This window comes from Megalops cyprinoides, chromosome 24 (assembly GCF_013368585.1).
Source record: "Megalops cyprinoides isolate fMegCyp1 chromosome 24, fMegCyp1.pri, whole genome shotgun sequence".
In the NCBI taxonomy this organism is placed as follows: Eukaryota; Metazoa; Chordata; class Actinopteri; order Elopiformes; family Megalopidae; genus Megalops; species Megalops cyprinoides.
The window spans coordinates 9,173,838-9,188,412 of NC_050606.1; the positions used below are offsets into that span (position 1 = coordinate 9,173,838).

At 42.9% G+C, this 14,575-nt stretch overlaps 1 protein-coding gene across 1 annotated transcript in view; it reads left to right on the plus strand.

Moving 5' to 3' along the window:
• Positions 1-4,702: 4,702 nt before the first annotated feature.
• The window catches only part of LOC118770919 (partitioning defective 3 homolog), a 262,566-nt gene continuing 252,693 nt past the window's right edge, over positions 4,703-14,575 (plus strand). The window contains exon 1 of the mRNA XM_036518693.1: positions 4,703-5,085. Within this exon, the coding sequence (XP_036374586.1) occupies positions 4,966-5,085 (120 nt within the window). The 5' untranslated portion in view covers positions 4,703-4,965. The remainder of the gene's footprint in view (positions 5,086-14,575) is intronic.

Sequence of the window (14,575 nt, forward strand, 5' to 3'; positions counted from 1 at the left end):
CCTCTGACTGCGCTCCGCTCCTTGTGTGCTTCGTCTGTCTTAAACCGCGCTGAGCCGAAACCACAGCAAATCTGACGGCGAATCGCCCCCGGCAGCTGCGCTGCCTGTTGGACCGGCTCCAGCACCACGTGACTGCGGCAGAATCACAGGCCCCAGATGTGCGCTGTGGGGTCCTGCTCCGCGCATATGTCATCTGGTGCCCAGTTGACTGTGATTACAGAGAATAAAGCACGATATTAAAGCCTTTGATTTGTAACTGGAGCGGGTGAGTTCCTCCTCCCATGGGCTTCTTCAGCGTTGCTGCTGCTTTATGTTAAGCGGTTTGATTTTTTGATGAACTTGTGATCTGAATAAAACATCAGCTTAATGTAATCACTAATTTGAGACACTAATCTGTGCAGTCAGAATAGTTTCTCTTGCACAGGTTAAGGAGAGAGTGCAGTGAAAACAGTGAGATGGCTGGTTTGGCCCTCACGTACCTTTTATGGTAACAATTTGTCACTTGGCAGATACTCTTATCCAGAATGACCTACAAAAAGCAAGTACAAAGTGCATGTAATTAGGCTGTGTGAAAGACGGCAGATACAGGACATAACTGGCCACATCTGATCACATGCCACCGCCTAACACAGCGTTGTGGTAAGTAGTGCGTACATGCTTTAGTTAATACATAAGCACCATACTAAGGTGTACTACAGCATACCCTACAGTAAAACTATATACATAAGGAAAGGGTGAGTTATGCTCTGGTAGGGGAGCCAAGATGCAGTCTGAAGGGGTGGGTCTTTAGTCTATGATAGAAGATGGCCAGGGACTCTGGTGTCCTGAATGCTACAGGACGCTCATTCCACCATGTCAAAGCCAGAACAGACAGGACGCACCCGGGACACCCAGGGACAAAAACAGCCTGGCGTCCTGAAGCTGCAGAACAGAGAGACCTGGCTGCTGTGTAAGGCCTGATGATGGATTGAATAAGGGAGAGTCATTCTCCTCCCCACCCAGTACTCTAACTCCATCTTTGGAAATAGATGTGAGCCATTAGCCAGCGGTGAGGATGACTTTCTAGCTGATCTGCTAGGATCAGATCTCACATGCTAAAAGACCTGTAAGGATGGAGCTGCAGTAGTCCAGGGTCCAAGTAGGAGAAGACCAGAGTCTGGACTCGGAGCAGGACTGAGTCAGTTAAAGAGTTGAATTGATGACTTTTTTTCCCATTTATTTGGAAAGTTTAAATGGATAGTTTAGCCTCATTTTGGAATTGCAAAGCTAAGAGTATTTTAGATATGCTGCTTCTCAAATTCAATCTGCAGATCAAAGACAGTTTGTGCAGGCCTAAATCTGCTACTGTGACACATCCCTGATGACGAGACCTCATTTTTTGTAGCCATAGATTTGTATCTGTACCATAATATCAAATATCCACACATCAGGGATATGACAGCATTTGTACTGCCATGCTTCTGTGCAAATATTTGAATGCAAATGCACGAGCATGTCTAGCGATCAAATTTCCATTTTGATGGTTCAAAGCCGGACAAACAATAGACTCAATCACATGGCCCTGTAAAACCTCCATATATTTTTCTGTACAAGAAAACAAAAATCATGCAACATGTCAGAAGTGTTTTCCACGTCTTCTTTTGCTGTTTTTCTCCCACACCTCGAGGACTTGGGCTTCGCAGGTTTCTCACGTGTCAGCGTAACGAGAAAAATCACTCAACACCATTTTGAAAAGTTCGGTGTGTAATCCGGAGCAGATATGTTTAGACAAGAGGGTTCACTGGATGAGGCCAACTTTTTGGGAACCTGGAAAGTCTGTCTAGCCTGACCGGGTTCAGATGGAGGGAATGTTTGCTAGTCTGAAACTGTCTCGTATAATTGTGAGATGTCTTTCATGACCATGTGTGAATATTCACCACATTCGTGCATCAACATTTAAAGATCTCCAAAATGGGGAATTTGCAGTAAGTAGGCTACAGAATTAATGTTTGACATGATTTTTTAAGTCTTTTTAGGTTTTAGTTTTTTGTTGTTTTTTTTTTTAGTTCTTTCAACACACTGTTCTGTATGTTGATTCCTTAATTCAATGGTATTCAATGCTTATATTCAACAGTGTATCAGATTCAATTCTAGGTACCAATAGTTTGAACTGAGAACAGGAGAGAAGCTTTTCAATTTCTAGCCCCTGGGTCCTGGAATAGCCTTCAGAACACACTTTGAGAGCTTTATTTGGCAGAAATGATTTAAATAAAAAATTCAAGAAGCATTGCATTGCAGGAAGTATGCAATTGTTTTTAATTATGGGTATTCTTTGTTTTATTGTATACCAATGGAGTATGTTATCATATGTATGTTCTTTGTATAATAACTTCCCCCTCAGCCAGGCCTCCCTTGTAAAAAGAGATTTTTTTTTTTTCAATGGGACTACCTAGTAAATTAAAGGTTAAAAATAAAATATGGCTGACAGGGAACATGTATTACATATAATACTTTAATTACACATAAATATAAATATGTAAATGAAAATGCTTGATTTTGTAGAGCTATTCAAAATACAGAATTTTAAATACTTTTATATCAGCACTTTAAGAACAACTAATTTGCATATAGCATACACTTAACAAAAGAACAGAAATATTAATGGCCTGGCAGAGCATATTTTAAAGCTTAGAGGCAAATGACTCTATGCCCAGTTTTTATCCAGATCACTATGGTAGATCCTCTGGTACTCAATCTACCCATAATCCAACACTGATCAGGGCCAATAGGGTGAGCGATAAGTGATAACTGTGGGTTACCACTGCATGTGCTTGCCAGGAGGGAGTTATGACAATAGATCAAAGCTTGGGGACTTACAGAATTTGAAAAGCACGCTTTTCTAAAGATCCAGTAAACAGCCTGCCAGTTCTGCCATTTGGAGTTCCACCCTTGGTTCATTGCAGTATTTAAGCAGGCCTCAACAAGGATAATGAGATGACTTGCTGGTATCTCCCTCTGGACAGCTGTCCACTAACTCAAACTCCATGACAAAACATGTCCTTGCTGGTCCAGTACCTCTCCCCGGAAATGTCCTCTGTAACCACCACAGACCTCTGAGTATCACGTGGCACCTACTTCAACACTGTGGCACTGTTTCACATGTTGATTCCTCATGTCTAACTTCCTCTCAAAAAAAATCCACCCATATCTCACCATGTACCCAACGACTGGCCAGACCACCAATGCCCTCCAGCTAGACTCTCCTCTCTGCCCATCTTCCCCGCTCCTTCTCCTCCTGCGGCTGCTTGCCTGTCAGTCCTTCCCCATTGAGGCCCCACGGGGAGGCTCCACTCAGGCTTCTCTCTGGGTCCTCAGAGGTGTCATGAGCTGCTCACCTCTGTCAGAGCAGAGTAGCACACTATCCTCAACCTCTGAACACCGGCGTTGTCGGGAGGTGTTGGTTATAATCTGTGAATTATGATGCTAGTCCCTGTACCTGCAGTCCATATTTGTATTTAGAATATTTTTACAGTCTGTGACGTGTAATTGTATTCTCCCTTATCAATTTTTTGATGAACGCTTTGTAAGTCATCCTAGATATGAGCATTTACTAAACGGAAATAAAACTTGAAGGAATGATTATATACACAGAGATCTTTAAACCAATAAATGCACCAATCAATACATTTGTATGGATGAAGCATTTGTTGTGCCTACCGCTGTACCTAGCTTGCACGGCCATGTACTCCATCTGTGTGAGAGACAAGCAATCCATCTGCCAGCACCTCTCAGCTGTTTGTGCAGCCTGTGATCAGATTACAATAAACATCAGATATCCAAGAGAAGACCAAGCTAGTGACACTGGCAGTGACCGCTCCAAGGACAGCCTCAGTAGCGGAACGGATGAAAAGCTGTTTCCCTGGGGTTTCCCACGGCCAGGCTACTCTACGGCCTGACGCAGATGCGGGCCAGGAAGTTCATCAGAGTGCAGTGACTGTCACCTGTCAGAAGGTGTGGCTCCATAGCCCAGCCTGATGTTTACTTCCCTTTCAAGGCCTTCACCTGGGGCAGTGCACTCATGCAATACTGAACACTGGAGTAGGATATGCTGGTCTTCAGTTTGACGATTCATAGGGAAAAAAAACACAATAAACAAGGGAGAAATGAGATGCATAGATACTGGGCTTTTCTGACTGAAGCTTACTTGCTCTGTAGGGCGGTTTCTATTGAATTATGATTGAATTATGTCATACTTTGCTCCGGTCTACTGGTTTCATCGTATCGCATTCACTCACCTAGTAAACGTTCAGAACCTGTGTTTGTTAGTGGTTGCTGTAGGATATTGATGTAGATTATAACACGACTACAAGACAATGATGTAGGGCGGTTTTTAAGATGTTTGTAGTTTTTAAGTAGAATGATATATCTAAACCATTCTGAAACGCACGGGCTTACAATGGTTTTGTGTGTGATCTTAAATAACTGACATTATTTTTCGATGACTCACAACATTCTATAAGTAAACATTGACCTTGTCTCCGATAAGTGTTTCCTGAACAACTATTATGTTACGTAATGATTTTCTACGGTTTCGCCTTTGATTCACCGCACTCTGACGGCTGACAGACTCGGCTGCATCGTATGATCACCGACTTCATGCAACACATTGAAGCTTGAGTAGTTTCGGTTTATGAGTCAGTACTCTTTGTGACCAGTGCGGGGAGACGCTCTCTCTACTGAATGGATTTCTGGATCCGAAGACTACACATCACAGCACGATCGCAGGAGAAACACTAAACAGGTGGTCAGATACACACATCTGAGTCCCTCCACGATGGGGAAAAGGTGAAGAATCTCAATGCTTTTTTATCCATGGATACAATCTGGATGAGGCCAAAGAAATTTCATGACGACGCGGGCTGGACGAAGTAGTATCACACCTTGAGTTTTCCTCTGGATTTGTGGAATCAATCGGAAATAAAAACTATGAAAGTGACAGTGTGTTTCGGTCGGACCAGGGTGGTCGTTCCGTGTGGAGATGGAAATATTAAAGTCCACAGTTTGATTCAACAAGCCGTCATGAGATACAAAAAAGCCATCGCCAAGGTAAGTTGTTTGCTTTTCCATTATTTTCTCGTGGCAGAAAAAATATTTAGAAACAGTGTTGCAATCCCAGGACCGGTGCGGCTGACAATATGGCGCTTTTCTGGGAGAAAGAAAAAGGGAAATCCTACAAGATCGTATCGATGTAACCGATCAAATTGATGAATAATTAGGGCATTTAACAGATTGACAGTTTCTTTACTCGGAGTTTGCTCATTTGGTCGGTTTCAGTTACATTTTTATGTTGTTACTGCAGTAGTACCCGGCTGTAGCGAACCGCAAAACTTCCATGGGGACATATTTTTTTATCGTCCCGCTAGTGAGTTTGGGACTAAGGAAAAATATAACGAAACGGGTTCATTCAAGAATGTTTGGCTGTATATATAAAGGCGCATTTGAAAAACTCATCTGGAGTCACCTATTGTAGGTTACGGCTTGCGAGTAACAATACCCGCTAAAGTAGAACACGCATCAGAGGTAGACTAACACATTATCCTTAAGTTCGGGCGTGTTGGTTTACAAACAACAAATGTGTGTAAAATGCAATAAGGGCAGCAATTCGGCTGTGCTCTTGCTATATTATACAACATGTGAACGTTTTGTCGGACGGTTACTGTTCGCTTTGTGCTGCGGCGCATTAGCCCGCTGTCGTAACGAGCTAACTCGCTACTTAAGACACGGGGGAAAGACGGATTGTGTTTTGATAAGACGTTTCATTTGTTTGTAAAGGCACAGTGTCGTCGTAAATCACAGTGAACTACGCAGTACTCAAGTACGCAACTGTTCACGCAGTTAATATTAAGTTGTTAGTGGCGGGTGTCCTGCGTAAATGTGGGAACAAGTCTGAATTCAGCCACAGGCTTCCTTCATTCACCAGGCCCTGCAGGAGAGGGAGGGAAACTGCAACAAAATGTTTCACGAGTTAAGAATTCCATAGTCACCAAAAAACTGGATAGTTTGCAGACAAAGAATTGAGATCATCACGGTTGGTGAACTCTTAGGCCGGGCAGAAGAAAACGAAGAGGAACGCCATTTTGATTGAATGTAGTTTGAAACCGTTTGTGAAATATTAAAAGGACAGGCTGTAGACGGGTTGTAGTGCCGCTTGCATTAGCACCAGGCAGCCTTGTCACAGAAGCGTAGGTAACGTGTAGCATCAGCGACAAATATGTCTGGGTGTTTCCTGCTAAACATATTACTGGAATTGTAGGAAAGGAACGTTTTGTCGTACATTTTCAAATTATGAGTGCATTACATGTGGTTAAAAGAATGTTCGGACCACACAATTTTATCATGCAGTTAAATTATGTTAAAATTGCAACACATTGCAAATATTCTCGTGAGCAAGCTGTCAGATTTCGCATCCGCTGGACGCTATTTAGTCTTGCGAAGGAGAGGTCCTCACGGTGTGTTATAGCGGTGATTGAGTTACAGCGTCTTTTTATTTTCAATTAAACTTTTTCAGGAGGTTGTTTGAATATGTAAGAACCATGACTAAAACGAACCAGGCAGCTGAATGTTTGAAGATGAGGTGGGAGCCGCCTCAGCTGTCTCTTCTAACATTATGAAATAAAGCTGGGCAGAAGAGTCTCTGGATCTACTACAAAGGATCAGACTACTATTTTCCATGATCTGTTTGTGTGTGATGTTTTAGTACGGCAGGTTTGTGGCTTAAATGTTTGTTTAAAAAAAGCATCTGGTCTGCACTTTAAAATGTTTCCACCTCAGTATGATGCACCCTGATAAAGAAGTTCAAATAACATGCCATTTCACACGTAAATATTTGATACTGTATTATGTGTGAAACTATAGTATGTCTTATACTGGAGTATGTACATTTTGTCTGTTTTGTCCTGCAATGAACCCGACTGAAGACTTGGTATGTTGTGTTTGAGTCCCATAATTATGTCTGTATGAGTTTAAAGCTGTCCTGAATGATGACCAAAATCTCAAATTTTCTAAATGTTTCATATCACTGAAACACATTATTAAGACGGAATTCTTGGCAATTTTACAGTCCACTGTAGTTTCACATTTACTGAAAATAACATAATTGAGAACTGATTAAGTTTTCTTTTGTGGTATTTTCTACAGCGTCCCTAGGCCCATTAAGTGAGTATAGAATAATCCATCCTTTGTTATTGTGATAATTATCTGCCAGTGTCAGGGAACTTTACAGATTTTGTGACATCATTAACATTTCTCGCATGACTAAACATCTCTTTTTCCAGGCTGAGATTACTGTGGTGAAGCTAAGACCGGTATTTAACAGGATATTTTGCTGTTGAAAGAATGATTTATGTGGAAAACTGTAGAATATCTGCGAGAGGTTCCCAGAAAACGTCTCTGTATAGAAAAAAAAAAACAAAGATGACTCCACCCTGAAGCACATGTTCATGATCAGCTCCTGGAGAACATCGTCTCATGCACCAGTCCTCCTCAACACCTTCACCTTTCTGTCATCCTTCACAAAGAGCCAATGTAGGGAGTTTTAAATTGTTGGTAGACCACTACAGTCACACAGCTTACTAAAGAGGGGTTCAGAATATTTGCCATAATTCAAGATGCAGAGGCAAAAAAAAACAAAAGTTGATCTTCACACTATGTCTGATATGAACACTCTTCTCGCAACACAGAAGCTGTCACCACCTGGAGATGATGAATGGGTGTCGCTCCACCTTTAAAAATGGAATTTCGAATTTGAAGTGTGCCTTGTCCTGATTGATTGCAGCTAAGTGAGATTTCCGGGAGCCTTCTGGAAGGCCTACCACTCCACTGAAGGGGAGAATGAGTTCATGTAGCCCTCCCTCCCGGGTGCCAGGGATGCCCGTTTCCACTGCTTCAGCAGAACGCACCGCGTGCGATTGCCCATTGATTGGCTGCGCGTTAGTCTTCTGCGTGCGAGGTGGTGCCCCCCCCCCCCCCCCCGGTGCTGAATCAGAGCGGATTAGCCTCCTGATCTATAGGGGCAATTACGCCGCTGTGGGAAACCGACCACTTTATCGACAGCTGTTATAAATGCAGAATGGCCCTGTTTTGCTCTGCAGCGGTTGATTTCTGTGTCTCTGTGGAGACTCCCACTATTCTACTCAATCGTCCATGGCCTTTAAAAGCATCGCTGACATTAACAGCCGTGCACTTGAGCACTGCTTTCCTGTCCAACAGTCCGTCTTTATCTCTATTTCCTCTTTTGGTTTAAGCACGCTGTTGTGTTGTAGTTGGTATCATTAAGTGCCTGAGTACCTCTCTCTACTCTCACGTGGATATGCTCGCTTGCCTCTCCGTCAATGATGGACGTGATGCTAATCATGTACTATTAAATGTTTCATATTGTTTTGACAGAGAAACATACCTGACGTGCACCTACTGAAAATGGAGCCTTTTGGCAGTGGACGGCCCCATGCTGGATTGCTCCCTTTCAGATCTATTCATACTTGCAAAATGAATACTGTAAGAAAGTGCCTGAAGGTGTTGGAGGTGATTATAACGGTCTACACCTTAGAGACAGGCTGTAATCCTTTCTTATTAGCTTTTAAGACTTCTAGGGGATTTCTGGCAGTTTTAATATGTGCTTGTCAGGTGTACACTTTGCACATCGAAATAAACGGATAGGTTTACTTTCTAATTGTCACGACATTGGAGAATTGCCACCCACTGTGGTTCACGCTGGAGTGCATGGCAGATAATGGACCTTCTTTCTGATGCTTGTCAGGTGGTGAACCTTTATTGAGGTTGAACTAATCACACAGAGTGCCGACAGGCCCACTCGCATCTAAAAAAAAAAAAACTAAACCAAGCTGGAACCACTTTGTCACCTTGTACATAGTTTTATGCTGCTTTACTGCCTTGCTAGGGAGCTGCACCACCTCAGACACCCAGCCACTCTATAAATGTGATGGCATTAAGCATTCCGTTTCATTCTGTGTTGGTCCAGCGGCCAGGAAGTGCTCGGAGCCCTGTGTGCATCGGCGCGTGGGCTGTCTCTCCAGACGAGTGTGGCCATTCAGTTAATTAGTAATGAGCGGGACAGCTTTGTACTGAGGAGGTAATTTCATTTTCAAACAAATAAATAGCCGGATGGCGTAACTGTCTCGTAAATTATTCAGGAACCTCACACTGGGCAGAGGCAGGAAGAGCGGCTTTGTTCCCCTATCTCCTGAAGTGGTGTCTTCCAGCTCTGCCCCTAGTGACACGCTCTGTGCACTGTTTCTCATTTCAAAGTTCTTATTAGGCATGTTTGAAGACCGAGGTGTAATTGCCATTTCTTGACAGTGAATCCACCATAAATCCTTTTTATAGAATATATTGTTCTTACAGGTGTGTTTGTCCTCATAACAAAATGTAAATGTAAACGTAGTATTCAACAGGTTTTGTCAACATCTGCTTTTTAAACAAGCACAGGGCAGTTTACGTGATTAAGGTGAATTTGTTTTTTGATGTTCTTGATATTAAAATAGTTCATCAATCCACTATTGAGGGACATTAAGTTGAATATATGTCTATATGCTCAATATGTTTAAGGGATATTGTCAGAAAAGACTCATTGCGAATGATTGCCAAAAGATGTCAAATTCAGATCATTCTACAGTTTACTTTGTTACCTGAAAACTCGCCACACAAGACATCAGTTGGGAGTAAAACTTGCACACACAGTGGGTAGAACCAAGCAAGGAAAAAGACTTTTTTTCTTTAAAAATTGCTAGACCGGCACACCTAATATCACTGCATCCCAACCCAAAAAGCACATTAACACTGACATCCAAAACCTGATGTAGCCTTCATGGATGTAATAGACTTAGCTTTTCTCTGATTCTTTTGAGAGCCTTTGGCACATGCTGTCCTGTCTTGTTTTTCTTGGAATTAAGTGAGGTAACCTATCCCCTTTAAATAAATCTGTCTGTTATTGTATGCTTTGCAAAAGCTGACATTTTAATGGGTTGGTCGCTGTTTTCTACTGAATCATACCCGCTCTGAGCAGTACTGGTAAAACAACATACAATAAGATAGTGGGGTGGCGCTGTTTCTGGTGCAATAGATCAGCAGTGGTGTGCAGATCATTTGCACCGCATGTGAATTGTTCTTTAATGGTGGAAATAGGCCAAATGAAGAGCTGTTCATTATTAATGCACATTTTGCTTTGATCTCAAAAGCGCGAGCCAAGCATGAACTTCTCACCCGGATATTAGCAACAGCGTTTCGGAGGAGAAAGTTTTTAGTGTGTATGTTTTTTGTTTTTTTTTTTTTCCTTTCTGCAATGGAATATGGCGGTATGTTTCATTGCGAATGCTGTACTCTACCTGACCTGTGTTTTGATGACGTATTTCTCAAATTTCGGTGGCAACTGAGCGCATTTGCTGACCGTTGGTGATGGATTTTGAATAGGAGTTCACAGATTGAGGTTGACCGCATTTAATTAGCCAGGGGTTTGAACGGGGTGGGCGTTTCGGTGCTTGTCTGGGCCCACTGGTGACTCCTTCAGTCACTGCTGTGGAATGCATCATGAAAGCAGAAAAAACACCAGACTTAATTTGCCTCATAACTCTGGAATTAGAGAGTCCATGGTGGTAAAAAGGAAAAATGTTTTGACAGCACTGTATTTGAATAGGCCCTCTGTCTGATGGGGGAAATGCAATAGCTGTGCAGAGTTGCTTTTTTTCCTGCCCTGCTCGGATTTTACTGTTAGTGTTGAATATGTGCCTGCGTTCTCCTTGCTGGCTTGCAGGGGAACTCCGTTTGGACCGGGGGCGCATGAAAGTAAATATCAGACGCGTCTGTGGGGGGGAATCAACAACTCAGGTTTGTTCAGTTAGTTTCAAAAGCTGCTCTGCAACATGATTAAAACGCTCATCTGTAAGAAGTTTACAGAAACCGCCTCTTAATCACCACTCACCATTTTGGTATGTGTGAGGTGAAACCCTGCTGCCCACAGTGGTCACCTCTGTCTGGTCTCTCTCCCTTGCTTTTCACAGGTTCTCTCTTAAACCATTTCCAAGGGTGGGGGGATTCACACATACCTGTGTCACACAAGCCGTAAATGAGCTCCTTGAACAATTTGCATAGTTTAGCCTAACTGGTATGTAGAGCTCCTTGGGACAATGTCAAGGCTTCCTTGGGGAATTTTGTGGGGAAGATGCATTTGATTGCATTATTGTTTCTAAGGCCCTGGTCTTTTCTGAGGGGTGGTCGTGGAGACACGGATAACGGCACAGAGCCCTCCACTGAGGGGAAAACCGATGTATTCTGCTCTGACAAGGCCTTGCTTGTGCATTAGCATGCTGATCTGATTTATATGGTAATTAGCACGCCAGAAGATTTTATAGGCTAATTGTTTTTGCATTTATTTAAGAATTAGAGCTGAGTTAACAAGCCTTATCGGGGATCTTGCTGTGTGTTTAGATAATGAGTAGCCTATATTTTTTTGAGTGTGTGAATGACTCGCTGATGGCTGGATCTCCAGGCTGTAATTGTATTGTTTGGCTGAGGCAAGACTGGCTTAAGCTGTGATGGTGCACGCCTGAGCTTCTGAACACGATGCATCAGACCTGGTAGGCTGCCGCTGTTGAGTTCAACATTTCCATTAATTATTGCATGCTGCTGCAGCAAGCGTGTATGCTATAAAGGCTGTCTTCTGTCTAAACCCATTTCAGTGGGAGGGAGAGCAACAGTGTAGCTCAGTCCCTCAGATGTGAGAGAATTGCCGGGCCAGATATGTGTCCACACTCAGATGAAAGCGAAACCTTGATGATGATAACCCCATTTGACGGGCCCTTTCGTAGTAAAGGAATGTGAACTCCGGAAATTTAAAATTCAGCGGCACCCATTTGCGTATCTCAAAGGTATGAGTGATCTTCTCAAGAGACAGGTGTGTGGTCACATGCCACATAGTCAGGGACAAGGGAACAGAGGTACACGTGGTGTCTGCTGAGCACTTATATATGAGGTGCACAATATGCCACTTCAGAACTGTAGTCCATATATTGTAGTACTTATTCACTGGCTTTACTATTCATGGCTTTATGTGGCAGTGAAGACATACTCACACTGTCATTGTTGTTCATTATTATAACACCATTACCCAGTGTGACTTGCGTAGCTGAGGTTTTACATTTATACCACTGGAGACTGAGGTGATTCAGGTTAAATACCTCTCTCCAGCATACATGTACAGTGTTTTACCTGGAAACCTAACCTGCAACCTTTGGGTTAGATTTACATGTATTTGCTTAGCAGACAGTCTTATCCAGAGCAACATCCATAGGTTACAGTTTTCTTACATTAACCATTTGTATTAAGGCAATCCTGGGTCAAGTACCTTGGCCCAAGGGTACAACACCAATGCCCCCGAAGGGACTTGAACTGGCAGCCTTTTTGGGCTACAAGCCCTACATCACACATGCCATCACGTAATTGCATTTCAGAATGAAAGAATGGATGAAGTCATAGCAGGGCACTCTGATGCATGACCGGCTCTTGGTTAAGGAATGGCAGTGGTATTGGTGGCTCTTTGCCAAGGGGAACAGTGGCAGTACCTCTCCTCTGAAGCCCAGGAGTGACAACAGTGCTAAATATGGGTCCGGGGGGCTTAGCGTGCTCTGACCCCACCATGATTGGTTTCTGGAAAGGCATGGGCACTGCGCAGAAAAGTCAGCTGCTTTGGGACAGGTTTCCGGTAGCGTCCTGTCCTGTGTGTGACTCTCTCGGCCACTTGTGTGCGTGTCACACTACGTGAAATGGGACTGGTTTCAGTATGACCCTTGCATATTTTCTTGAAAGCTTGGAAAAATGCTTTCAAACGTAGAAAGTTTTCTACTTATATTGTGAAGAATGAGATGTGGTTAATTGAAGTAGTTTCTTTGCTGCTTTTGAACCTTCCCAGGCCTGCTTTGGCATTGTCCTTTTTTTCACTGCTGAAGTTGCAGTTCCTGTCTTGATGCCATTAAATATAAATTTAAATTTCTTGGTGTGCTGTTATGCATTTTGGACTTTGAGGTTTGTATTTCAAAACATGTCTATGAATAGACTTTTTTTTTTTTTTTTTTTTAAAAAAGTATTTTTTCAGATTTTGTTGTGGTTTTCTGTAGACTATTGTAACCAAGGAAAGGTTTAGAATGGGACCTCCTTCAGTTTCAGATGCATAGCCCATAATCTAAGAAAGTGTTATTTAATTTTTTTTCTGGGCTGACGATGTTAACCAAGGCAGAGTTAGATTCTGAGTTATTTGACCAGAGCTTTGGAAGGAAGAAGAAAAATCTGTCAGTCAACCCAATGTCTGGCAAGTTCTCAGATGTGAATTAGGAACTTGAGATATTTTTTTATGGAAAGCACAAGTCATTACGAGTCAAATGAGGTGCTACACATGAATGTGGAGTTAAAGTTGAGCCCAGAGAGATTTTTCTAGTCAAGGTCAACATTTCCTTTTTAGTTGATTTTTGCCAGGGCACCACTCAAGGGGAAGATAACAAAAAATGTCAACTGCTGTGAACTTGAGATGTCAAAAAGCCAGCACATGATTTTTTTGGGGAAAATCTGTGGTAGATGAACTGCGAGCCTGTTGAACCTCATACACTTGGCATACAATGAAAGATCACGTGTATGTTGTGCTGGCTAAGTGGCTGCCGTGCAAATACATAAAGTAATAATGGCAGCATGTGGTGTGGAGCTGGTACCAGGCCTCCTGCATGCTGTATTAGAGCCAGGGAATCCTTCTCCACAATGACGTGGGGATTAACACCAGCGTGTCCCGGTGGCACGAGTTTACCCTTGATCTGCATCACCACGGAAACATCGCCAGTCAGGCCCCCCCCCCCCCTGCGCTGCTGCTATCACTGAAACAGTGTCACTCTCCCTGGTCTCTTTCTCAGAGAGGCTTCCACCGCTCTAGCTGCTGAGCCGGTCATACTCTCCTTGCAGGAAACTTGGTTTCACTCCTACATAAACCCGTGTGTCTTCTTCCTTTTTTAACATGCCTGGAATAGTTATCTTACGCTTGCTAACTGAAACCGGGAGGCTTTTTTCCACCGGTTTTCCAAAATGCAGCGTTGTAAAATTAGACAATAGAGTCATCTCAGAATGTGTGGTAAAGAGCCCATATGGAAATTTAATTTGCAATATGATATTTTAATGGCTGCTAAAAAAAATGTAAGAAAAAAAGTGTTTTTTTTTTATTGTGAAACATTTTTTTGAACATGCTTTTGATTTGAGGAATAGGATTTGCACGGACAGCTTTTGGTCCATTAAAAAGACACACTCAGAAGCATTAACCTGATCTCTTAATGACAATAGCGAGCTGGCGGCATGCTCCCTCTCCCTTCAGGGAAATAACCACGCTCTGCACGCGCTTGTGTACCAGCAGCAGCTGTCTGCGCGTCTTAATGTGGGCGGCAGATGTGGTTTGTAGTGATGAGAGCTGCGGCTGGGCTCGGATCAGTGAGGCGTTAATACGCCTGGGGTCTCCAATCAGATCCACCGCTCAGGAGCCATGGATCTTTTCCCC